The sequence below is a fragment of the Peromyscus leucopus genome, chromosome 4 (genome assembly GCF_004664715.2).
Source record: "Peromyscus leucopus breed LL Stock chromosome 4, UCI_PerLeu_2.1, whole genome shotgun sequence".
NCBI lineage: Eukaryota > Metazoa > Chordata > Mammalia > Rodentia > Cricetidae > Peromyscus > Peromyscus leucopus.
This window is the reverse complement of record NC_051066.1, coordinates 6,327,171-6,350,940: the sequence shown is the minus strand read 5'-3', so window position 1 is coordinate 6,350,940 and position 23,770 is coordinate 6,327,171. Positions and strand designations below refer to the sequence as shown.

The 23,770-nt window shown below is 53.3% G+C and overlaps 3 protein-coding genes, 1 long non-coding RNA gene and 1 other non-coding gene across 8 annotated transcripts in view; 3 read left to right on the top strand and 2 right to left on the bottom strand.

Annotated features, from left to right (window-relative positions):
- Lrsam1 (leucine rich repeat and sterile alpha motif containing 1) overlaps positions 1-1,127 on the bottom strand; it is a 49,491-nt gene extending 48,364 nt beyond the window's left edge. For 2 of the 3 annotated variants that reach the window (XM_028884755.2, XM_028884757.2), the window contains exons 1-2: positions 1,021-1,127; positions 509-736 (exon numbers count right to left, since the gene is read on the bottom strand). The gene's annotated coding sequence lies outside the window, so the exon portion shown is untranslated. The remainder of the gene's footprint in view (positions 1-508; positions 737-1,020) is intronic. The other variant, XM_028884756.2, reaches the window with a different exon arrangement.
- Positions 1,128-1,153: 26 nt separating this feature from the next.
- Positions 1,154-3,753, top strand: Rpl12 (ribosomal protein L12). Its single transcript, XM_028884758.2, has 7 exons — positions 1,154-1,298; positions 1,541-1,614; positions 2,191-2,289; positions 2,545-2,626; positions 3,038-3,124; positions 3,433-3,545; positions 3,697-3,753. The coding sequence occupies exons 1-7, from the start codon at positions 1,262-1,264 to the stop codon at positions 3,700-3,702; spliced, it is 498 nt and encodes a 165-aa protein (XP_028740591.1). The 5' UTR covers positions 1,154-1,261; the 3' UTR covers positions 3,703-3,753.
- LOC114703841 lies at positions 2,818-2,944 on the top strand. The gene has a single exon (XR_003736193.1). It is a non-coding gene; the product is annotated as a small nucleolar RNA SNORA65 (small nucleolar RNA).
- Positions 3,754-7,183: 3,430 nt separating the features above from the next.
- On the top strand, positions 7,184-15,132 carry LOC119087827. 2 transcript variants are annotated; one of them, XR_005091300.1, is made up of 3 exons: positions 7,184-7,449; positions 13,299-13,448; positions 13,613-15,132. It is a non-coding gene; the product is annotated as an uncharacterized LOC119087827 (long non-coding RNA). The 2 variants fall into 2 exon arrangements; XR_005091299.1 differs by having other exon boundaries at positions 7,184-7,677.
- Slc2a8 (solute carrier family 2 member 8) lies at positions 13,353-21,866 on the bottom strand. The gene is made up of 10 exons (XM_028884759.2): positions 21,742-21,866; positions 21,505-21,667; positions 21,171-21,377; positions 20,022-20,121; positions 17,431-17,630; positions 16,718-16,861; positions 16,479-16,587; positions 15,883-16,056; positions 15,397-15,542; positions 13,353-14,112 (listed from the first exon to the last, which is right to left on the bottom strand). The coding sequence occupies exons 1-10, from the start codon at positions 21,795-21,797 to the stop codon at positions 13,975-13,977; spliced, it is 1,437 nt and encodes a 478-aa protein (XP_028740592.1). The 5' UTR covers positions 21,798-21,866; the 3' UTR covers positions 13,353-13,974.
- Between the last annotated feature and the right edge of the window lie 1,904 nt (positions 21,867-23,770).

Sequence of the window (23,770 nt, the reverse complement as noted above, 5' to 3'; positions counted from 1 at the left end):
GGACTCAGTGATGCATGCATGTCAGGTCTGTGCCACAGAATCTGACACAGAGTGCACCACATATGTGCATTATGACAAATAGATTCAGGAAGTATTACAGGTGCCAGGAGAAAGGGCTAGAGGAGTCTGGCCGTTGAAGACACACCCTGCGTCCTTAGAGATTTCAGATCTCCATTCCTGGCTGTGGGCTGTCAGGGGAGGTGGTCAGGTCTGCAGAGCCAGCTCTTTCCTCACTCACCTGCTGGCACTCCTCAAGAATGATGTAAAACAGCCCTCCTCCATCCCTTATGGATGACTTACCTTCTGCTTGCTACTGACTAGCTCTCCCCCTCCCTATCCTCCAAGGGAAATCCTACTCAATGACTATCTCCCACCCTCCACCCCAAGTCCTCTTCCCTAGTCATTCTCAACACCGGCTCTTTCAGATCTGGTTGGAACCTCCCTGACGGTGTAGCTTGGTTGGGAGACCACACCCATCCTTCCCTGGCAGAGCTGGACAGTGGCTGACCTGGCTTTGTGGACGGAAAGGTCCTTCACTGATGTTCCGATTTTGGGGTGGACCTCAAGGTAGGCCAGTCACGCTGAAGGCTTGGTCATATATGCAGACCATAGGCACCAGGAAGGCCGGCTGGAGTCCGGTCTCCTTCCAACATAGGAAGTTAGGACCGAAACTCTGAATCTCATAAAATCATGCAGCTCAGGATGACAAAGTCTTGCGACTCTAGAAACCAAGGCACTGCAGAATTAAGAATCGTGATTTAGACCGGAATAGTTTGCTCGTATAACTAACATGCACACACAGCAATGGGTAAGGAGGGTACTAGGGCAGCATTGGCACTGGGGTCCCGCAAGCCTGGTGCGGATTCCTTAGGGGCGGGGCGGGGTCCTGCGACTCCAGAGTCACCCTTGTAAGGAAGGTGGACTACATCAGAAGCCAGGGCCTCTGGGGCAGCCCTTCTACTCTGACTGTGCCCGGGAAAGGTGCTCCGAACGTCCACCCCTTCCGAACCCCTGGCTCACCCACGAACCCGGCTCTCCAGTTCTCTGCCGCAAACGCCTGCCCACAAAAAACAGGGCGGAGAGGGAGTCGCCCCGACATGGGGCGGAGCCGGCGGTTATCGCGAGAGCCGAGCTTTCCTGCCTATATCCGGCGTGGGCGGGGCGGCGGCCGCCTTTTCGGCTTTCGGCTCGGAGGAGGCTACGGTGCAACGCTCTTCGGTCGTCCCGAATCCGGGTTCATCCGACACCAGCCGCCTCCACCATGCCGCCCAAGTTCGACCCCAACGAGATCAAAGTCGGTGCGTGCCCTGGCCGCGGCCGGGCTGCGGGGGGAGCCCTCCCCGGCGCGCGCCGTCCCGGGGCCTGGCTCCGGGCCTGGCGGGTCTGCCGCGGGCCTCGGCCTCGAGTGTAGATGGGGAGGGAGTACCGACGCCCCTGCAGCCTGTGCGCCTGAGGGTAAGGCCTGGCCCCGGAGGTCTGCGGCCCGAGCCCAGGGCGACCCGGCGCGCTCCGCAGGAGGTCTAATTGTGCTTTTTCTCAGTGTACTTGAGGTGCACCGGAGGTGAGGTCGGCGCCACGTCCGCCTTGGCCCCCAAGATCGGCCCCCTGGGTCTGGTAAGTGGGCGCTGCCGAGAGCTGTGTGTGTGTGCGTGTGTGTGTGTATACTTACCGCGAGAGCGGACTGCGTGATTGTGTGTGTGTGCCTGTGGAGGTCAAGGCACCACGTGCCTGATGTGGGCCAGCTACCGGGAGAGTGCTGGGACTCGAACCCGGGTCCTCTGCAGCCCCGTTTTGACTTGTTCTTAACACTTAGAAAGGAAAGTTGAGATAAGTGTTTATGTGCCACGGCACAGTTGAGGCAGTCATCGGGCTTGGCTGAGGAAGCTCACACAGCACCATGTGCCTGGTGGACAGGAAGTAGTGTTCTTACCTTGGTCCTAGGTGGAGCAGTGGAGTCAGTGAGTGGCTAGTAAAATCCCTGTGGCCAGCCTGTGCGCCTTTAAGGTCGCACCCGCCTGGTAACATGGGAACCCAGCAGCGAAGCTCTAGGTGACCCACTGCGGCTGAAGGCGTTTGCTGCAGCGCCCTTGGGGCGGAGCTGGCTTAGTAAACGAGCTTTGGAGTGATAAGGAAAGCTATGCCTTCAACTTTGAGCACGTGGTAATTATTTTATTGCCATTATTTCCACAGTCTCCAAAAAAAGTTGGTGACGACATTGCCAAGGCAACCGGAGACTGGAAAGGCCTGAGGATCACAGTGAAGCTGACCATCCAGAACAGACAGGCCCAGGTATTTGCTTTGCTGGGTGTCGGGAGGGCGGGGGTGGCAGGCCTTGGACAGTCATGGGATCTCGCTGTTCTGGAAGGTGGGAGCCAGGGTGCAGGGTTTCACGTGTGGGGCCTAGGGATTAAACTCAAGTGGTCAGGCCCAGCAAGAAATACTGTTTCCCACTGAGCTATCTTGCTGGCCCCGTTAGCATGTTTTGGTGGCAGTGCTGGTGTTGGAGGATTCCTGCACTGTGCTCATTAACTTAATTTCCTGCAGATTGAGGTGGTGCCCTCTGCCTCTGCCCTGATCATCAAAGCACTCAAGGAGCCACCAAGAGACAGAAAGAAGCAGAAGAACAGTGAGTTGATTTGCACTCCGGGGTTCCAAACTCTCCAGTGTTTGCTGCTTGGCATTTAGTTCCCTCTAATGATCCTTGGGTCAGGATGGGCTCACTTGAGGCCATTTGTCCCCTGCCTCGTCCTCTGGGTACAGAAATAACCCTAGTGTCGGCTGCTGGGGAGGACTTGGTTCTGGGTTCTGCCCTAGCCACCCGCCACTGCACCTGACCAGCATTGTTGGCTGGTGCAATCCAGTGGTGAGCTGACAGAAAACCCAGCTTAGGAAACAGGGTTGTCCTTCATGTGGATGACTCTGTGCCGAAAGCTTGGGGACAGCCCAGAAATAGGGAAAACGAAATCATGGGGTCTTGGCTCAGATTGAACTAAAGCTTTTAAAAAGCAAAACCATCCTTGTGTTTTCTTTCTTGCAGTTAAACACAGTGGAAACATCACTTTCGACGAGATCGTCAACATTGCCCGGCAGATGCGACACCGGTCTTTAGCCAGAGAACTTTCTGGTAAGAGCATGTTATTTTCACTAAACGGCTGTTGAAGGCCCAAAATTGGGATGAACTTTTCTGAGACAGGGTTTCTCTGTATCCCTGGCTGTCCTGGAATTAGCTCTGTAACCAGACTGGCCTTGAACTCTGCCTGCCCCCCAAGTGCTGGGATTAAAGGTGTGTACTGGCACCATCCAGCAGGATGCACATTTTTTAGTTGAGCATCACGGAAGCCCATGGAGCCATGTTTTTTTCCCTTTGCCCCTCAATCTAAGAGTTGCAAGGAACTGAGATCTCTGCTGAGGCCACTATTGTTTTTAATATAGGAACTATTAAAGAGATCCTGGGTACTGCACAGTCTGTGGGCTGCAATGTGGACGGGCGCCATCCTCATGACATCATTGACGACATCAACAGTGGTGTGGTGGAATGCCCAGCTGTAAGTGACTTTGCGTGATTCCCCTTGTTAGAGTGGGGGCAGCGGGACTCTGGTTGCCTCTGGTGTCTTATTGGGGCATCCTTAAAGGGTGAAAATTGTTTGTAATGTGTGTTCCCCATTGTGATTGTGAATTTTCCTCCCTTTTCCACAGAGTTAAGAAGCAACAAGAGAGAATATTTCAATAAAAGACCATCTGTCTGATAACCAATGGGCCTGGCTGTTTTTTGGGCAGGGGAGTGTTTCTCTTTTTGGGATGTTCAATATGGCCATGGTAGCAGAATATGAAGCACAAAGTCCTGGTATAGCTTTGTAGACAGACTCAGAAGACAGGTAGCAAGGAAAGGGGCCTTTTCTCTGGGTGTGGTTAGGCTGTCAGGAAGAATCTTGCTCTAGTTTACATACTGGCCAGTGTCCTTTCACCCAAGTGCTCACCCCCCCCTTTCCCTTGCACTCCTGGCTCCATTCAAGGGGGCAGGCCTCCTGTGGGCTTGGGGTAAAGCTTGGCACCTCCTCAAGTTGAGGCAGGCCCAGAGCTCCGCTTGGGTCAAGGTAGTATCTAGTGTGGGGTGCAGGTTTCCAAAAGCCAGCTAAGCTTTAGGGACAGGCCGTCTTAAGACACTTGGTTACAAAAGACAGCAGTATGTAAGCAGCTGAGAAAGCTCTACACCTGGACCACAGCATGAAAGGGATAGCCCTGTGTGCAGTCAGGGGTGACTTGTTTCCATTTCATGAGTGTTTCTCCCCAATGAACACAAATTGTGCCTGTATTTAGAGGAAGGAAAGGTCCAATGAAACTTGAATTAAAAAAAAAAACTGCATAGATAACTTTGTAGCACATGTATTTTTTCAGTTGACCAGACTTGGATTTCCAGCATCTACATGGTGGTTCACAACCATGCCAAATTCCAAGGATACCAAGCATGCTTACTGTAACAGGCACATGGTGGCAGCAGTCTACAAACCTGTCAGATTTCAGCTCACCAAACACCCATCCAGCCGCCCTAGGGAATGGGAAGGCACTGAAAGAAATCGATGAGGCCTATCTGCTGCTGTGTTGACACGGGTAGGGAGGCTCAGGTGACATGGTCCCTGGGTGTTTGGGCTGTGGGTCAGTTTGCCATTTCCTACGCTCAGATGTGGAAAGATGACTGGGGTTGGAAGTTAAAAGCACCGGCTGCTCCTCCAGCACCTGCAGCTCACAACAAACTAGTTCCAGAAGACCTGACATAGATGCAGTGGCAGTGGCACACGCCTTTGATCCCAGCACTCCGAGAGGCAGAGCCAGGTGGATCTCTTGAGTTCAAGGCCAGCCTGGGCTACAGAGCGACATCCAGGACAGGCACCAAAACTACACAGAAACCCTGTCTCGGGGAAAAAAAAATTATGCTCTCCAAGATAGGTTTTTTTTTTTTTTTTTTTTTTTTTTTTTTTTTTTTTTTTTTGAGACAGTTTTTATGTATAGCTCTAGCTGTCATGGAACACTAGACTAGGCTGGCCTTGAACTTAGATCTGCCTGAGCCAGGACCTCTCTGCTGGTCTTAGGATTTTATGGGTAAATCAGTTGGTATATAATGCCTTCCATGTAGGTGGGTTTAGAAATATGGCGTATTTAGTTCTCTGGGGAAAGGGGCTGCAGATGAGAAGTAATTACTAGTGGGTGACTCAGCTTACCATAAGCAGAAGAAACAAGGTGGGCACCAGAGTGGACACTTGTAAAACACAAGCTGCTTCCTGGCATCCGCCATAATTCTGGCTATTTTGGAGGCTGAAGTAGAAAGGCCACCCTGAGTAATTTGGGGAGACAGTTTTAAGAAGTTTAAAGGATGCTGGCTTCTCTGCCAGAGGACTTGGGTTCTGTTCATAGCATACATGACAGCTGGATAATAATACTGATGCCCTCTTTTGGCCTCTTAGGGCATGTATGTACATATATGTGATGCACATAAATGCAAGGTCAACATACACCTTAAAATCTAAAAGAATTTTAAGTCTTTGCAGAGGACCTGAGTGTTTCCCAGCACCCATACTGGCTAAAACACCTGTAATTCCAGCCCTTATGGATTTGACACCTGCTATGTGGGCACCTGCATTCATGTGGCATTTATTCACAGGCATAAACACAAAATTCTTAAGAGGGTAGGGCGAAATCAACTAGAAAGCATAAAGCTCTATGCTAATTCAAGTACTGCAAAAACAACAAAACCCTGACTAGAAATAACTACTATGGAATGTGGCACTAACATACTTCTGACTAAGGACTGAAGGCTTTCTCCCCTTAAAACAATCACACTGAGGATGTCCGCTTCTTTTTTGACTGCCTGGCTTGGCTGCTCTTGTAGAGGGCCCAGGTTCAATTCCCAGTGCCTACAGTGGGGTAGCTCACAATCACCTGTAACTCCAGGGGATTCAACAAACTCTTCTGGCCTCTGGGGGTGTGCATGTATGTACACTCGGCATGGGTGCACACACATGTTAAATATGTCATCACAACCTTTGCATACATGTTAATTGCAGCAATGCTCATAACGACCTATAAGTGAATGTAACCTAAAATGTCCATTCACTGAGGAATAAAATGGGATGTGTGTTTTTCAGTCATAGAGAACTGAGTGTTCATACACATTATAACATGAATGAGCCCTGAACACCACGCTGACAGGCTAGACAAGGCCATGTATTGCATGAATCCACCTATGTAACATGCCCAGCAAGTCCAGACAGGAAGCAGAGGTACTTGGAGCTTAGGTCTGAGGAGTGACTACTAATAAATAGATAAGGGGTTTCTCTTCCAGATGATGTGTTCTGGAATTAACTAGTGGCTACATAACTACATGAAAATACTGCCTGAACCACCGAATGTAAAAGGGTCAGTCACCTTTAAAAGCGTGAAACGACTATGATGTGTAACTTAATCTGAATAAAAGGTCAGAACCAGGCACTGGTTTTAGCGCAGACCTACTGATGTGCCCCTGTACATCGTCATCTTTTGGGATGCAGGTAGGATAGTCACACATTTGTTCTGCGTTCCAAGTACCTTCAGACGCTGTTTCACCTGGTTACAGTTCTTAGAGACATGAAGAGAGCTAAGATCTATTTTTGTTTTGTTTTTCGAGACAGGGTTCTCTGTGTAGCTTTGCGCCTTTCCTGGGACTCACTTGGTAGCCCAGGCTGGCCTCGAACTCACAGAGATCCGCCTGCCTCTGCCTCCCGAGTGCTGGGATTAAAGGCGTGCGCCACCACCGCCCGGCAAAGATCTATTTTCTTCTGAGAAACCCAGGCTAAGAAGGACCTTCAGACAGCACCCTCCCCTGTCCTCTGCGAAGTCCGTGCTAAGAGGCTGAACCTGCCCTCCAAGTGTTCCCTGTTCCAAGCATCCCCAGCTGCTTCCCGGGGCGGAAGCCAACGTCGCCCGTGTCTCTCTCGGCACTGGGTAAGAGGCAGGCAGGGGGTACGCAGAGCCCACTCCGCTCACACCGCTGGTGGAGAGAGTTGTGGTGGGCGCTCCTGCGCACAGCTGCACAGCTCCCCGCCGCTTCTCACCGTCCCACAGAGGGCACCCAGACACCGCGCGGACCGCTTACCCAGCAGGCGGGCGCGTAGGAAACGTGTCACTTCCGGCCACGCGCAGTCCGCACGCCGGAAGTCACTTCTAACAAGTTACTGTGTGTCCGCTCCTCTGCGGTCTCTTCCCGGCCGCCAGGATTGTGACCCCTGTTGCCTCGTGCGGTGTGTTTTACACAGAACTCCCGCATGCCCGTCCTCGCTTCCAGAGTCCATCCTGGAACTAACTCCGCATCTTTCAGGGCACTCGGATCCGGACGTGGAACCTTGGACGGGGGGGCGACCCGACCGCCAGGGATGCCGGGAAGGGTGCTGATGTGGGCGACTCTCCCAGAGAACAGAGGTCATTGCTCCCCGAGCACGTTTGCGGTGCCCCGAGCACGTTTGCGGTGGGGCGCGGGCCGGGAGGGTCAGAGGCAAGCAGCTTGGACCTCACTGTTCGCTGACCTGCCACGCTCAGCAGTCAGGACGAGCTCCGGAGCCCAGGGAGTCATCGTTTCCCCTGCTGGGGATCGAGCAGCCCCGAGCTCACCTCAGCTAGCGTGATTGATCTTCATGGCTCCAAGGCCTGGTAGGAGCTAACCCCCGTAAGGGCCACTGGTCTTTAGCAGGTTTCCTGTCTTAGTTAGTCCTGTGGTCTCACTTTTGACCGCCGGGAGATAGCAGAGTGCTTCAGGTGTCAGATGATGTCATTCTGCATATGGCTACGTAGGGGTGCAGGCCACTTCTGCGCTTTGCAGAAACCAGGATTTGCCCACATTATTCCGGGGATGGTAATGTGGATGTGGTAAGGGGTAATTGACATTTGTGGGGAGTTGTGTCTGCTACACCTCTCCTGGGAATGGCCATCTCCCCTCTCCATGGCCTTGTTCTTAGGCTGTTGACCTCGGCTCTTTGGTGGGGGAGGGGCGGGGGCAGGCACAGGACTGTCTGATGGAGCTGGCTCTTGGCTTCTCAAACTTTATACTCCGAGGGGAAGTTTCCAGAGACTGTGGAGGCCTTGGGGAATGTATGGATCCCCAGAGCACTGGCATCTGGGAGCAGGTGGGTAGTCGGAAGGCAGTACCCTGAGGCGGCAGGGTGGGGAGAAAAACAGGAGGAAACCTCAGGCCAGGCGTGGTAGTCTGGAATCCCAGCACTGGGGAAAGAGACCTAAGGCAGTAGGATTAAGAGTTCAAGGCCAGCCTGGTTTATAGAGTGAGGCCCTTCCTTGACAACTCCTTTCAAGTGTCCGTTTGTGATAGATACATCCGAGGTTCACACATGCCGAGGCCTACCACCCCCCTCAAACAGCTGCTGTGGGCCAGCATTTTCTTTGACATCCTCTATTCAGGCACTTTACATACCTCAGCACCAGGCCATTTAGAGGTAATCAATTAGCCTAGAGACATTGTGACAGTCCAGGTCACACAGGCAGTAAGTACTACACTGGAATTGGAATTTAGCATCCTGACGTACCCTTTCCCATGCTGCCTGGCTCCTCCCCCAGGTTATGGGGAATACAGGTTGAAGCCAGTGATAGTGCCTACATGTTTAATCACCTCTCCAGTGGTCTATGCGCCTGACCTCCTGCCTTCTAGTCTTTCATTAGCCCATTAACAGAGGTTGGACAGTGGGCAAGCTGCAGTTAACCTTTGCAAGGACCAGTCTGTGGCTGAGAATAGATGGCCTGAGCAGACAGTGGTGTGGGCAGGCTGCTTGCCTCAGCCCCTGTGGCCTGATGTGTTGAGCCGGCTAACTTCCCTAGTCATAGTCATGTCCATACCTGTCTGAGGTGCTACACCGTGGCCTTTGCTGTGACTCCCTGAGAACTGACTTGGTCACGAGAGAAGGCCCTTCTCAGACACAGCCATTGCGGCCTATCAAGATGGACGGGTTGCTCTGCCAGTGTGCACACTGTTGACCAACAACCACACCTGTATGGTTTCATCCTGTGAAGGTTTGCTCAGACAACATCTGTTCTTTTAGTTACCTCCTTCATGTCCACCCTCACCCTCCACCCCCTCACCTCTCAGGGTTTCCTTGCTTCTCCATCCATCTCTACCATTGTCCTTTAATCCTTTTATCTCCATCTATTGTCAGTCTCCCCCCTTTTAAAATGAATCTACATATGACACCCAAATTCTCAATAAAGAGACTGGAAACAACCTAAATGTGGATTATGGAATTGCGTTAAGTTCTATATCTAATAAGGGGTTGACGTAAGTACTGATATAGTTATACAGTGGAATAATTTTACATCCAGCAAATATCTGAGCATCTACCTCTGCTAGGTACTGTCAGCATGGTAACTGCACGAACTGATGGTGAACCAAACGTACACACCTCCATTTCTTCCTTGTCAAAACCCACCAAAATGACATCGGAGGTGTATTAATAGAAACAAATCTGTAGTGTATCAGGGAGGTGTGTGTGTTGAGTCGGGAGACTTATACCAGGTATTAGAATGTAGTTCTTCAGCCCTAAGCATAAGTGCGGACAAAACATGCCAGATATGTGAGAAAAATCAGCTGTTTGAGATAGGTCAAGACTCATTGGAGGAGAAATCAGAAAACAGAAGACGACTTTAAAAAAGTTAGAATCTATAGCTTGCTTTATAACAGGGAATTAGCGTCAATGACATGGAGCCACTGCGGGTGGGATGGGAAACAACTTTGAAAGTCGAAGCAGCTTCTAAAGTACGCTCCACACACAAGATATGTCTGCAGATGTTGGCAATGGGGCTCCACGCCCCCAGTAATATCCCCAAACTGGAAATAGTGACCATCTTCTCAGATTACAGGAAGTGACTTGTTGATGCCCCTAACCACATGAATGAATCCAAGAGGTGCTGTGCTCCATTAAAGAGGCCAAGCACAGAGGCCTCACACCATGATTACACCTTTATACGATTCTGCGGGAAGCCTGGTGGAGAGCACAGGCCACTGGTGTCCAGGGCCATAGATGCAGGGGTGATGCTGCACAGGGATATGAAAGTGTCCTGTCCTTAAGTGTGGTGGTGGCTCATAACTACGCTGTGCTATAAATCATTAGATTTTGTACTAATTGTTGGGTTCTGCTTATGTAAATAATGCCTCATTCTGATTTTTTTTTTTTTCCAAGACAGGGTTTCTCTGTGTAGCCCTGACTGTCCTGGAACTCACTCTGTAGACCAGGCTGGCCTTGAACTCAGAGATCTGCCTGCCTCTGCCTCCCCAGTGCTGGGATTAATGGCAGGTACCACCACTGCTTCGCTTAAATGGTGGAAGTGTATGTCCTTAGAAAAGACACCCTAAACAGCACAGGATGAAGTCACAGAGAGTAAGACAAATGGAGAAGACGGAGAGAGAACGACAAAACTAGGGGCTGGGGGAGGGCTCAGTCACTGAGGTGCCTGCTCCGCAGCCCGACACCCGAGCGCTGTCTCCGGTACCCACAGCAAAAGCTGGCTATGGTCGTTGGCAGCAATGGCACTGAGTCTCGTGCCTGCCTTTGGGCTGGAGTCGCACTGTCAGCACTCCTGGGTCACGAGCCGCTGACTCACTGCAGACTGGGCTTCTCAGCCCCTTGCAACAACTGTGCACCGTCTCTCTGTGCACTGTCTCTCTGTACACTCTCTGTGCACCCGTCTCTCTGTACACCCGTCTCTCGGTACACCCATCTCTGTACACCGTCTCTCTGTACACCCGTCTCTCTGTACACCCGTCTCTGTACACTGTCTTGCTGTACACTGTCTGTACATCTGTCTGTCTGTACACCCTGTCTCTCAGTATGCCTGTCTCTCTGTATACCCATCTGTACACCTGTCTGTACACCCATCTGTTTGTACATCCATCTCTCTGTACACCCCTGTCTCTCTGTATACCCATTTGTACACCCATCTGTTTGTACATCCATCTCTCTGTACACTGTCTCTCTGTACACCCTGTATGTATTCTGGGTTTGGCTCCATCTCTCCTTCCTCATACAGGAGACTTGGGCAACACCACCCTACAGCTTACTCGGCTTAAGTGACACTTGCAGAAGAGTATTTCACCCCACCAAAGCTGCCAGTGTGATTCTGTTCAAGAATCCTCACCAGGGGAGGGTGTGGTCTCACAATCGTCATAAACTGAAAAGGATTAGAATTGCTTTAAAGCATGACTGGCAGGGCAAAGTATTTGTAGAACATAAAGTGAAACAGAGCACAGAACAAAGACACAAAAAGGTGTCGTGAAAGCAGGTGTGGTTTGCACACCTGGAATTGCACACCTGGGATTACAGCACCCAGTGGTAAGATCACTAAGCTTGAAGCCAGCCTGAGCTACAGTTGAGTTTTAGGGCCAGCCTGGGCTGCTCTAGGGCAAGAACTTGTCTCCATATCCTCCCCACAAAAAGGATCTAAGTGGAAAGCGAGAGAAAAACATCAACCAGGAAGAACGGCGTCCACTAACTAGTCGGGACAGAGCAGGATCGTCGTCCGCTGACTATAAACAGTCGGGACAGAGCAGGAACAGCGTCCACTAACTAAACAGGACAGAGCAGGAACAGCGTCCACTAACTAAACAGGAAAGAGCAGGAACAGCGTCCACTAACTAAACAGTTGGGACAGAGCAGCAACAGCGTCCACTAACTAAACAGGACAGAGCAGGATCCATGTCTGCTGACTATAAACAGTTGGGACAGAGCAGGAACAGCGTCCACTGACTATAAACAGTCGGGACAGAGCAGCAACAGCGTCCACTAACTAAACAGGACAGAGCAGGATCCATGTCTGCTGACTATAAACAGTCGGGACAGAGCAGGAACAGCGTCCACTGACTATAAACAGTCGGGACAGAGCAGGAACAGCGTCCACTAACTAAACAGGACAGAGCAGGAACGGCGTCCACTAACTAAACAGGAAAGAGCAGGAACAGCGTCCACTAACTAAACAGTTGGGACAGAGCAGCAACAGCGTCCACTAACTAAACAGGACAGAGCAGGATCCATGTCTGCTGACTATAAACAGTTGGGACAGAGCAGGAACAGCGTCCACTGACTATAAACAGTCGGGACAGAGCAGGAACAGCGTCCACTAACTAAACAGGACAGAGCAGGAACAGCGTCCACTAACTAAACAGTTGGGACAGAGCAGCAACAGCGTCCACTAACTAAACAGGACAGAGCAGGATCCATGTCTGCTGACTATAAACAGTCGGGACAGAGCAGGAACAGCGTCCACTGACTATAAACAGTCGGGACAGAGCAGGAACGGCATCAACTAAACAGCCAGGACAGCAGGGAGAATGGCGTCCTTACAGCGCAAGAGGGAACAGGGAAGCCAAGGGCTAAAGCAGGAGAATCAGGAGATAAGAGATGGACTAAAGAGTGAGACTGTCCCCAAGATAAAATAAAAAAAGTCACAAACAAAAATAGATTTACAATTACATTCTTTCTTGTCCAACTTTAAGTCACCGAGATGGTGAAAGCTACCACAGTGCTCCATCCATATGATTAACTGGCAACACACTTTCCATCAGCCAGAGAGGATCCTAACAGACACTTGAAGTTGGCAAGGATGGCTTAGTGGGCAAAGGCCCTTGCTCCAAAACCTGGGACAAAAGCTGCCCTCTGACCTCCACACATGAGCTATGACACACGTGTCTCACCATAAATGTAAAAAAAATGACAGCAGGGGCTGGGGGTGCTCAGTCAGTAAAGTGGCTGCTGTGACAGCCTGAGGACCTGACTCAGATGCCAGGACGTCCACAGAAAGCCAGGCGTGAGGGCTGGCAAGATGACCCACTGGGGAACGACCCCTGCTGTCCAGGGTCCTAGGTGCACACGGTGGAAGGACGCTCTCAGAGATGCCCCTGCCTCCGCCTCAAGTGCCCCGCAAGCCCGCTGTTTGTTTTTTTTTTTTTTTGGTTTTTCAAGACAGGGTTTCTCTGTGTAGCTTTGCGCCTTTCCTGGGACTCACTTGGTAATCCAGGCTGGCCTCGAACTCACAGAGATCCGCCTGGCTCTACCTCCCAAGTGCTGGGATTAAAGGCGTGCGCCACCACCGCCCGGCAGGCCCGCTGTTTTGAGTAACTGACACAGCGGGTGTCGGGAGAAGCCTCGTGATGGAGCCATGGTCTCACTTTGGGGTCACCTCTGGAAAGGGACAGATTTTCCATGCCAGTAAAGTTTCTAGCAGATGGCCGGCTGCTGTCAACCATGCTAACTCGATCTGTCTCTAATTTACTCCAGAATGCATGACCCATGATACAAGCAACCTACAAAAGACTCTGGCTCCATTAAACCCAAACAGAAAGAGGTTTTTTATTTTTGGAAACTCAACAAGATTTGACCCAGGACACTGAACCCAGGAAAGGGCTGGAAAGAACCTCCAAGTGATGGGTAAGGTGGCTGACCCCAAGGTGGATCCACAGGATCTCTGGGCAGGGCTGAGGAGGGCTTGGTTGACTAGAACATTTCTTCTCAATCTGGGCTCACTCAAAGAGGTCACAACCCTGTCTCTGAGCCCAACTTTTATGTGGCCAAATTCCTTTCTGATCCCACAGTCAAGTGTGAGGCACAGGCAGATGCTTAGGACCCAAGAGCCAAAAGATCCCCAGCCAGAAAACAGGAGGCAGGAGGCCTCACGTCACTTCAGATGCTGACTGAGGCAGGAGACGCTCCCGCGAGGCTCGGCTGCACAGCTCCTCAGATGTCCGGCGTGTGCCGCAGGCTGCAGAGACTAGATCCAGAACCTGGTGAACCTCACAGCATTGGCCTGGGTCTCAGCCTGGACAAGGAGGGGCTCTGAGGTGAGGAGTCGGGGGCTCCAGGCTCAGACTGAGGTGTGGCTCAGCTACAGGCACTCTACTCCTTCTGAAGCCCAAAGTCAGGCCAGCTCAGGGCTGCCAGTTACAGAAAGCGGCTGTCACCGTCCCTCGAAACGGGCTGTGATTTGTTCCAGAGTCCTGCCTTTAGTCTCAGGGACAGAGGTCACCGTGAAAAGGACACTGAGGACACAGAAGGCAGCGGTGAGCCAGAAGGCGCCATAGGGCCTGAGGATCTCCTGCAGAAGAGGAAGGCACATGTGGAGGTAGCCAGAGGTCAGAGGTCAGCCCTCTCAACCCGCAACCCTAACTGCAGCCTGCCCTGCCGGGCTTAGCATGTCTCTGGAGACCAGCTGTGTGGCTGATAGCTCACCGCCACCCAAGGTGATGTGTGTCTGAGAACCGAGGCTCACGGTAGGTAATGTAGGGACTGCCCTGAGATCAGAAATGTCAAGGACACAGGTTCCTGTTTCTGGGCATCCCAGGCTTCCTGCCCTCACTCCTACACCTTAGGCGCTGCCCTCGTGTCCCAGCTGCTGTGAGTCCTCTGTGTTGAGGAAGGGGAAGTGCTGCTCTTGAGAGAGGGCGAGGCTGCGACCCTGCAGGTGGCAGAGCAAAGTCCCCTCCTCCGTTCATTCCTTGCAGGAGAGGACACCAGTGACCTTTCAGCCTCTTCAGCAGGGTGCTCCCCTGGTCCCTGCTGGGTCTTTGTCACGTCCTCCTGGGCTTCCTCCCCCAGGTCCTTTGCTGGCTGCTCCCTATTACATTCCATGATGGCTCTGCTCGCCTTCCTCTGGGCTTTCTGGGAGGCCCCGTCTGCCTGAGCATGTCTTTGGCTAGCTGGGTGTCCACGCCACCCACCACCTTCCTGGCACCTGTCATGAAAGCAACCCTGTTCTCCTCAGTTGGTGCCATCTTTGCTGCCTTAAACAGGCCTGGGCATGGCCCATGCCGGGAGACATGGAGGGCACCAGTGACTGGACAGATGGCCGCTCGTCTGCCCCAGGACCGACCTCTAGAAGCTGGCAGGCCACAGCCACACCAGTGTCAGCTAACACCGAGGGCAGAAATGTGAATGGACTGACATCCCTTCAACCTAGAGGAAGGCCTGCTGCGTACCCGCGCTGCTGCTGCTGCTTCAGGTCCATGTTGAGAGACGGTTACGCAGTACGCACAGGGAAGCAGGCCCTCTCCCTCGGTGTGTGTGTGTGTCAGAGCCCAGGCCTGTCAAGTTTCCTTAATATATCACGGGCTCCTGACCTGTGTCTCTGACACTCATTAATGGGGAAGGCCGGCCATGTTATTTTCACCCCAACACAGACTGAAGACTTAGGGGATCATTTGGTTCCTCATTTGGTTCAGCCTCTGGCTCCATGCCACTCCTGAGATGGCAGTGTCCCCGTCATGAGGGGGCCTCAGCTTACACTCAAGGTCACAGACAGGAGTCTCTCTGGCAGTGAAAGTAGTTTCATGAGGTAAGCCTTTGCTGACAGTGTGAGGGGAAGGCTGGGGTCTACACTCACCATGACGCTGCTGAACTCTTTGGTCACCAGGAAGGCCATGAACCAGTTGGTGAGGACACAGACACCAGTAGCCACACCCTTGACGTGCAGAGGGAAGATCTCCGACATGAGGAGCCAGGGGATGGGTCCCCAGCCCACCGCAAAGCCTGCGGGAGCAAGGCAGTGCTGAGGCCCACATGCTGGGCTCCGACACCATCCTTCTTCCCAGCCTGTGGGCCTTAGGGCTTCTACCAGCCCTCAACCCTGCTGGGAGCCTTGGGCAAGTCCCTTCCCATTTTAGACTTCAGGACAAGGATGGGACTTGCTTGCAAGTTGTCATGGAGAGTATGTGAAAGAATTTAGCTCAGTGCCACATGCACAGAAGTCATGTTCCTTGGGACAGAGGGCAAAGCCAAGTAAGATGAAATTTGAAGGTGTGTGCTACCGAACTTGGCTTGGTGGGCTACAGGGAAAACCACCCCCTCAGCGTCCCGAGTCCCTTCTTACCAGCAATGAAGAGGCACATGCTGCCTACAGCCAGCCAGGCCAGCCCCACGTGGACATCACCAGGCTCCGCAGAGATAGGCACCAGGAGGCCTACATGGGAGGAGTTGCTGGGGCCACTCTGGGTCAGCTTGAAGTAGGTCCCAAAGGCACTCATGCTGAATACCATGATCACACCTGCAGGCAAGGGTTCAGGCTTGGCAGGGTGCGGGGGACGGGCCTAGAGGGCGGTGCAGCTGCTCCGATAGAGTAAGGCCAGCTTCCGCATTCTCACACCTTGGCCGTGGTAGCCCAACTGGGCAGCATTCCTACCATGCTTTGGAGCTCAGCCCTCAGCCAATGCTGGGAAGTTCTCGAGCAGTCTCTCACCTGCACACGCAGGCAGCAAGGGCGGCGACGGCCAACCACACCCACAGCGGCCTTCACAGGCTCCAGTGGCACCATGGGCGTGTAGGCCAAAGCTACTGCCTAGGACCTGACCTCACCACAGCCCTTCCCCAATTCAGTGGGAAAAGAAGGCTTGGGCACAGATGGTCACTTGCCTCCCTGACCGTCTCCCCATGTGAGCTGCGGAGGCTGAGCCCTCCCCTAGGCCTCACCCGACAAGGCCAGAAGCAGCCTCCGCCCTGCTCTGTCCATGATGAGGGCCGCCACAGCAGTGAAGAGGACCTGGATGATGCCCACCGTGACCGAGGCCAGGCTGCTGTCCTGGAAGAGGGGAAAGTTGGTCTGCAAGTCCCTCCCTCTCCCTCTGTCTCTGAGCTGGGTCAAAAGCCCCAGGCTTCGGGAGGCTAAATCACACATGTGGCATGAGGCAGGCTGGGCGGAGGCCTCTTACCTTGAACTTGGCCTCCTCAAAGATGGTGTTGGCATAGAACATGATGGCGTTGACCCCTGACAGCTGCTGGAAGGCCATGAGTGAAATGCCAATGACGAGGGGCTTGTAGACGCCAGGGCGCCTTAGCATAGCCAGACGGAAGCCCTGCCGCAAAGACGGCTGTCAGTGTTCTCTCTCCCGACCCGAGAAGCCCTCTTTGAGCCCAGAAGCCTAAGTGAGGGACTGAGCCTCAGCCTGCTGGCCCCACCCCACATGTGGCGCTGAGTGTGCAGACAGACCTCTGCAGCCTCCTCACGTAGGAGGGGAGGGGTGGAGGCTGGCACTCCAGCCCTCCGGGCAAGAATCCTGTACCTGACAAGCACTTGTGTGTGTTCAGGCTCACCTCCACCTGGGGGAGGAGAGTACCTCCTGTAGCCATCCGTGTGGACCTCAGCATCACCATGAGGTGAGGACTCAAAGATGGCCAGTCACACAGCTGCAAAGTGTCTGCGTGCCCTGACTCTGGAGACTCCCCTGCCTGTGGTTCCCAGGAAATGAAGCCCTCCCCGGTTCCCCTCAGGCCTGGCTTTCACTTGTTGGGACAGCAGGAGCTAAGTGGGGCTCCGGCTGCACCCCCCCCCCCCGGCAGGCTGGTCCTGGTCCTCACTGAGGGGGGAGGGCTGCTGACACTCAGGCGTGTGGCCTTGGCAGCAGGCTATCTCTCAGCCTCTCACCTGGTGCTCAGCCCCAATGGGGGGCTCTTCCCAGCCCTCCTCAGAGCCCCACAGGAACCGAAGGGCAGCCATGGCCTCCTGGTGCTGGTGCTGAGTCAGGAGGAAGCGTGGGGTCTCGGGCATCCAGCACATGAGCAGCAGCATGACGGTGGGAGGCACACAGCCCAGCACGGCCAGCCAGCGCCACTCCAGGACCCAGCCTGCAAAGGCAGACGTCAGAGCCAGGTCGAGCCAGCCTAGCCCCCTTGCCAGCCCGGGGACTCGCTCCAAGGGTGGCCCTCACTGCCTCGCCCGGCTGCCTTCATGTTGGTTAGAGACTGCTGCTACTAGGAATGTTCCATCAGGACATCATTGGGTGGCATCTATTTAGGGGAATACAGATGGACTGCACATAGGATGTAAAGTTATCACAGCTGAAAGATGTCCATGCCAAGCCTGCCTTGTAGCCATAGTAACATATTACAGTGCACTGCAGTGGTGATACTGGTGGAGCCCAAAGGCCGCCCTCCCAGTCATGTTAAAGCATGGGCGCCGCAAAATGGCTAGAAATGACTGCTATTGCGTTGATGCATTTACTACAGTATGCTTTTAAAGCGATTCTTGATTTATCTGTGTGAGTGTGACGTGTATGCACTCATGTATGAGTGTAGGAGCCAGAGGAGGCACTGGTGTCTACTGCTGCCCACCTTATCCCCTAGACAGGGGTCTTCCATTAGACCTGGAGCGAGGGTGGGGGTCAGCAGCCCCAGCATCCTCCCGTCTCTGTCCTACCACAGCACTGGAGTTCCAGGAACTCATGACCACACTTCAGCTTTTAATGTGGGTTCTGGGATTTGAACTCAGGTCCCCATGCTTAGGCATTAAGCTCTTCTACTTGCTGAACTACTTCCCAAGCCCCATGTTATTCTTTTATCATAATTTTATTATATCATTTAACTATTTGGGATGTGCTGGTTTGAATGAGAATGGTCCGCAGTTGGTGGGACTGTTTGGGAAGGAGTAGGAGGTGTGGCAGTGGGGGCAGCTTTGAGGTTTAAAAAGTCCTTGCCATTCCCAGTTAGCTCTCTGCCTCTGTTCCAGTGCCATGCTTTTTTTTTTTTTTTAAAGATTTATTTATTTATTATGTATACATTGTTCTGTCTGTACATATCCCCACAGGCCAGAAGAGGGCACCAGATCTCATTACAGATGGTTGTGAGCCACCATGTGGTTGCTGGGAATTGAACTCAGGATCTTTGGAAGAGCAAGCAGTGTTCTTAACCTCTGAGCCATCTCTCCAGCCCTCCAGTGCCATGCTTACCTGCCTGCTGCCATGCTCCCCACCATGATGGAGACTCTGGAACCATACACCTCAAATTAAATGTTGACTTTTATAAGTTGCTTTAAGCATGGTGTTTTGTCATAGCGGTATACAAGTAACTAAGCTGGGCCTGGGGGCACACACCTTTAATCCCAGCACTTGGGAGGCAGAGGCAGGCGGATCTCTAAGTTCGAGGCCAGCCTGGTCTAGAGAGTGAGTTCCAGGACAGCCAGGGCTGCACAGAGAAACCCTGTCTTGAAAAACATAAATGCATGCATGATGCATGGCCCAGCGTGTGTGGAGGTCAGAGGACAGCCTGCAGGAGTCAGTTTGCTTTAGCAGTAAGGCTCACAAATTGCTGTTCCACTAAGTCTTGTGACTGAGGCATTATTGTTCCCACAATGTCACTTTCTGGTGTCACAGTCAACTCATACCAGTGGGTCAAAAGGACAGAACCAGGTCAGTGCAAGGCAGTGTGATGAAGACACATTGGAGGCAACACTGTGGTTGAAGGACACTGACTGTCTCCTCACCACAGTGTCAACATCTGTGCCTCGCAGGGGCTCTGGCTCACCCAGCGCTCCTGAGGCAGCCAGGCTGCAGGGACGACAAAGGGGTTAAACATGAAAGACTGAGACCTGTGTGGGGTTCACTGTGAAGATCCAGTATGTATACCCCAGGCTAGATCACAGCCTGTCAGCCACCCCACCCGCCATGGCTCTCATCTTTTAACAGTTCTCATTGGGGATGTGCTCTCAGGCACATCCATATGCTGTTACTCTCCTGGCCCTGGACGTTTATTTAGGGATGGGGAATTGAGGCTCTCGGGGGCAGTGAAACTTGGCCAAAGTCACATAGCAAGTGGCGGTGTGGCAGGTTTCCTAATGAGGAAACAATTCCTGAAACTTCTGCAGGCCACCAGCTCTGCCCCTCAGGGTCTCTGGGAACCAGCCTCCTTCATGTGACTTGAACCCAGTGACAACATGCTGAAACTCCAGTTCTCCCAGTGAGGGAGCTAATGCATTTCCCTATACCCTGCCCCTCCTTGCACTGGAACCCTCTGCTGAGTCTCCCCCCCACCCCCACCCCCCAGTGCCGTGGGCTTCTGGGACAATGAAGAAACCACCTGCTCTAGTTCTCCCTGGCACTCGGTTACCACACCAAGCTCCAGTGTGACCGAGAACCTGGCACCTGGTCAGTAGCACTGGGCAAACTCCTGCCCTCTCTAAACCTCAGTTTCCAAAGTGGCCACGTAGCCATTAACGGGGATAAAGACATCGTGCAAATCTACCTGCCGCGTAGGCCAAGAGGATGCCGGTGACAACCATCAGCTGCACACAGGAGCCGAGCAGCCCACGGACGGCTGGGTAGGCAATTTCCGAGATATACACCTGCGTAGGTAAGGTGAGACTTCACTTGGGCCCTTAGACGTAAGGGTCTAACCACACTGCCGCAGGGTGACACCCCATCTTCTGCAGATTTTTAGAGAGGATTGTGGGTAATGGTTGCTGCTGTGTGTATGAGCAGGGGGAGCGAGGAGTGCACAGAACTTCCTTATACTCATTTATTTTTTTAGACGTTTCATGTAGCCCACGCTAGCCTCCAATGAGCTGAAGATAACCATGAATTCCTGATCTTCATGTGTTTACCCCTCAAGTCCTGGGATTACAGGCATGTGCCACCAGGCCCAGCCCAGTACACGATTAATACGCACAAATGTGAGTTAGAACAAAAGACTTCTCCCTTGCTGGTCAGCTCCAGATGCTACCCAGGACACTGAAAGTGCCCTTGTCCAGCCTAATTCGACCAGGGGCTGCCATCACTTCTTCAAAGCTCAGGGGTCACAGGCATCGACCATACTTCTAGATTATTCCATACCTTATGCCCAAGACTATCCTAGTTAAAAAAAAAAATCTGCAGGTCTACAGCCTCCCTCTCCTCTAGCTCCTTCACAGCTCAGACAGATGCAGAGAATGAGAGGTGAGGAAGGGACGTGGTCATCCAAGTCTGTGGTTGCGGGTTGCTGGTGATCTGTTACCAGGGCCCAAGTCTCTCTAGAGACCATGCCTGGACCAGCAGCTTCCCGTACAAAGACCTCACAACCAGCTCAGGGATAACTCTTAATTTACAAGGGCACGGACTGAACTTAGAGAAGAGCCTGTGCCCAGGTAAATGATCCTGGTGTGTGGGCTGCAAATGTGTAGGTTTCAAGCAGTGAAGGTAGTGAGAAGTCTGTCCCAGGGACAAAGCAGAACAGAACCGCCCTGCTAACATGAAAATAAGGGGAATCCAGTCATAACTGCTAAACAACAGGGATACCATCATTTGTAGAGTAAAAGAGGCTCAACTAAGGGCAATGCTGGGCGTGAGGAATGGCTTCACTGCCGACTAGCTTTGCCCCTTCCTGGCAAAGATCATCTAGAAGGCCCAAACCACTCACCGGTGCCACTAGTGAGGCGACTCCGCAAGCTAGGCCAGTGAGGAGACGGCCTCCGAGCAGCATCCACACGTCCTGAGCCGCGGTGATGACGGCAAAGCCGGTCACGAAGGGCACGGTGCAGAGCAGGAGGCTCAGCTTGCGCCCTGCACGATCCACGAGCCAGCCGCCCAGTACGCCCCCTGCCGCAGCGCCCAGGGTCACGATGGCCTGGGAACCCGTACGGTCACCAAGGGCCATGGTCCACGATCCCTCCACCCCACGCCCCGCAGCCTCAGAGGAAAGAGAATAAGGACCCTGGGGTGCAGCGGAGAGTGGGGGCCCCCCGCGGGCTCACCCCGAACCAGGAGGCCGCACTGTCTCCGAGGCGCAGGGCGGGGGGCGCGGTGCGCCGCAGGCTGGGGATGGCTGGGGAGCTGTAGCCGAGCGCGAAGCCGAAGCTGAGCGGGCCCAGGGCGGCGGCGAAGGCGGCGAGGAAGACCCGGCGGCCGCGGGGAACGCTGCGGGTACAAGGCGGGGCGTGAGCGGCGCCGCTGGGCGTGAGAGGGAGGCCGCAGACCCCCGGGGTCCGCACCTGACGGCCGGCGGCCGCAATAGCGGCAGCGTCTCCACGGCGTCCTCGGGCGACATGCTGGCACCGCAGAGAGCGACCCGCGAACTGTCGCCGCTCGGGCGAGCGCGGCCTCCGCGGCAGGCGTGGCCAATGGGACGCTAGAACCCGCCCCCAATTAGAGCTGACCAATGGGAGCCTGTGCCCTCGTGGGCAAGATTGTCCAATTGGAGTGTGGGATGAGTCTGAAGGCGTGGCCACCAGGACTGAGCTAGCCAATGAAGTTTGGGTGTTTTAGACGTTTGTTTATCTTAACATCTGTTGTGGGGCCGAGGTGATGGCGCCCCTGTGCAGGACAGAAGTGGACTTTTTCAAGTTGGTTTTCTCCTTCCACCATGTGGATTAGGTCACCCGGATCGAACTGATGTCGCTAGGCTTGGGGGCAAGCACCTTTGCCAGCAGACATCTCGCTGGCCCATGTTTTGGTGCTTTCATTTGTTTTTAGTTTTTATTTTTATTTTAAACTTCTTTGTGAGTGTTTTGCTTACGTGTATGTGTGTGTGCCCCGTGCGTGCCTCGTGCTTGTGGAGGTCAGAAGGCGGCGTCAGATCCCCTGGAACTGGAGTCACAGATTGTGAGCCACCACGTGCGGGTGTGCTTGGGACCTAGGTCAGAGTCCTCTGCGAGAACACGTGTTCCTAAGTCTCGAGTCATCCCCCCACCTTACAGTTTTACTTCTTTTTTTTTTGTGGCATTGTCTCTCAATCTAGCCTCTGCTAATGAGGGTAGTAGTGGGTCAAAGGCGGAGCACATGGGCTGGCTGGCGCAAGATTTCCCACCCTTACTACATAACATTTCCCTGGAACATGGTCAGCCATTCTTCCCCAACCTTGACTTCTGCCTCAGAGAGCCTCAGGGTGAAAAGTCTCCGAGCAGACTGTCTTGGGCTACCTGTCCCTCTCCTTGGACTTTCTGAGACTGACCTGGTGCTTCCGGGGGGAGATCACCTTCATCATGAGTGCTACAAAATCTAGGACCCCGAGATGCTGAGGACCCTGTCAGGTCCCCGTTCCAGAGGTGGGGAGGGTGGGACTGTGGTTTCCTTGTTCCTTGGTTGCCTCACAGATCATCCCCAGCTTTGAACCTTTGCCTTTCTACCTCCCCGAGTCTCCCTCTGGTTATGTACCACCGCTTTCTGGGCAGGCACTGCCCACACATGTACTTCTGGAAAGAACAGTGGGAGGCACCTAGCCCCTCCCTGTGCCGGGTGTCTTCATCTGTAAGTGGGGGTATGGACTGTCTTCCAGGAGAGCTGTGGGCAGGCGAAGCTCTCAAATGCCCGTTAGTATAGTGGTTTGACATTATTGCAGCCAGTCAGTTGTAGCAGCCAACATTTTCCAGGCCTTATTGCAAGCCTATCTTAAAGACAGCCAGCCGCCTGTTTGCCCCTACAAAACCTCATGCTTCGGGGATAAGTTCTTATACTGCTTCATAACCGCCTGCTCTTTTCTTTCCCAGTGGGCGTCAGCCCCTTTGGACAGGAGGTGCTTGGTGTCTGCGGAGCAGAGGCCATGGAGAAATTGCACCTAGACCCTGTACTTTGTCCCTGAGCCCGTGGCACAGCAGGGTGGCCCAGCTAGCGCTAGACTTCTGAGCCATGGACACGCATGAGCCATTAGCCATGTTCTCCCTTCCCACATTTGCCTAGATATTGTTGGTAGAAAAGCCTCACTCTCCCCACCCACCCCCTTTTTTTGGTTTTTCAAGACAGGGTTTCTCTGTGTAGTTTTGGTGCCTGTCCTGGAACTCACTCTGTAGCCCAGGCTGGCCTCGAACTCACAGAGATCCGCCTGGCTCTGTTTCCCGAGTGCTGGGATTAAAGGTGTGTGCCACTGCTGCCTGGCACCCCCCCCCTTTTTTATGAGCAAAGCATCACCAGCTTGAGTCATGTCTCTCTCTTGCCTCCTCTGTATTTCTTATACCCTTGTCTCTTACCTGTCACAGCTGGCTTCAATACTGTCCTTTCTGGAAGAATAAATACAGGCTTGAATTT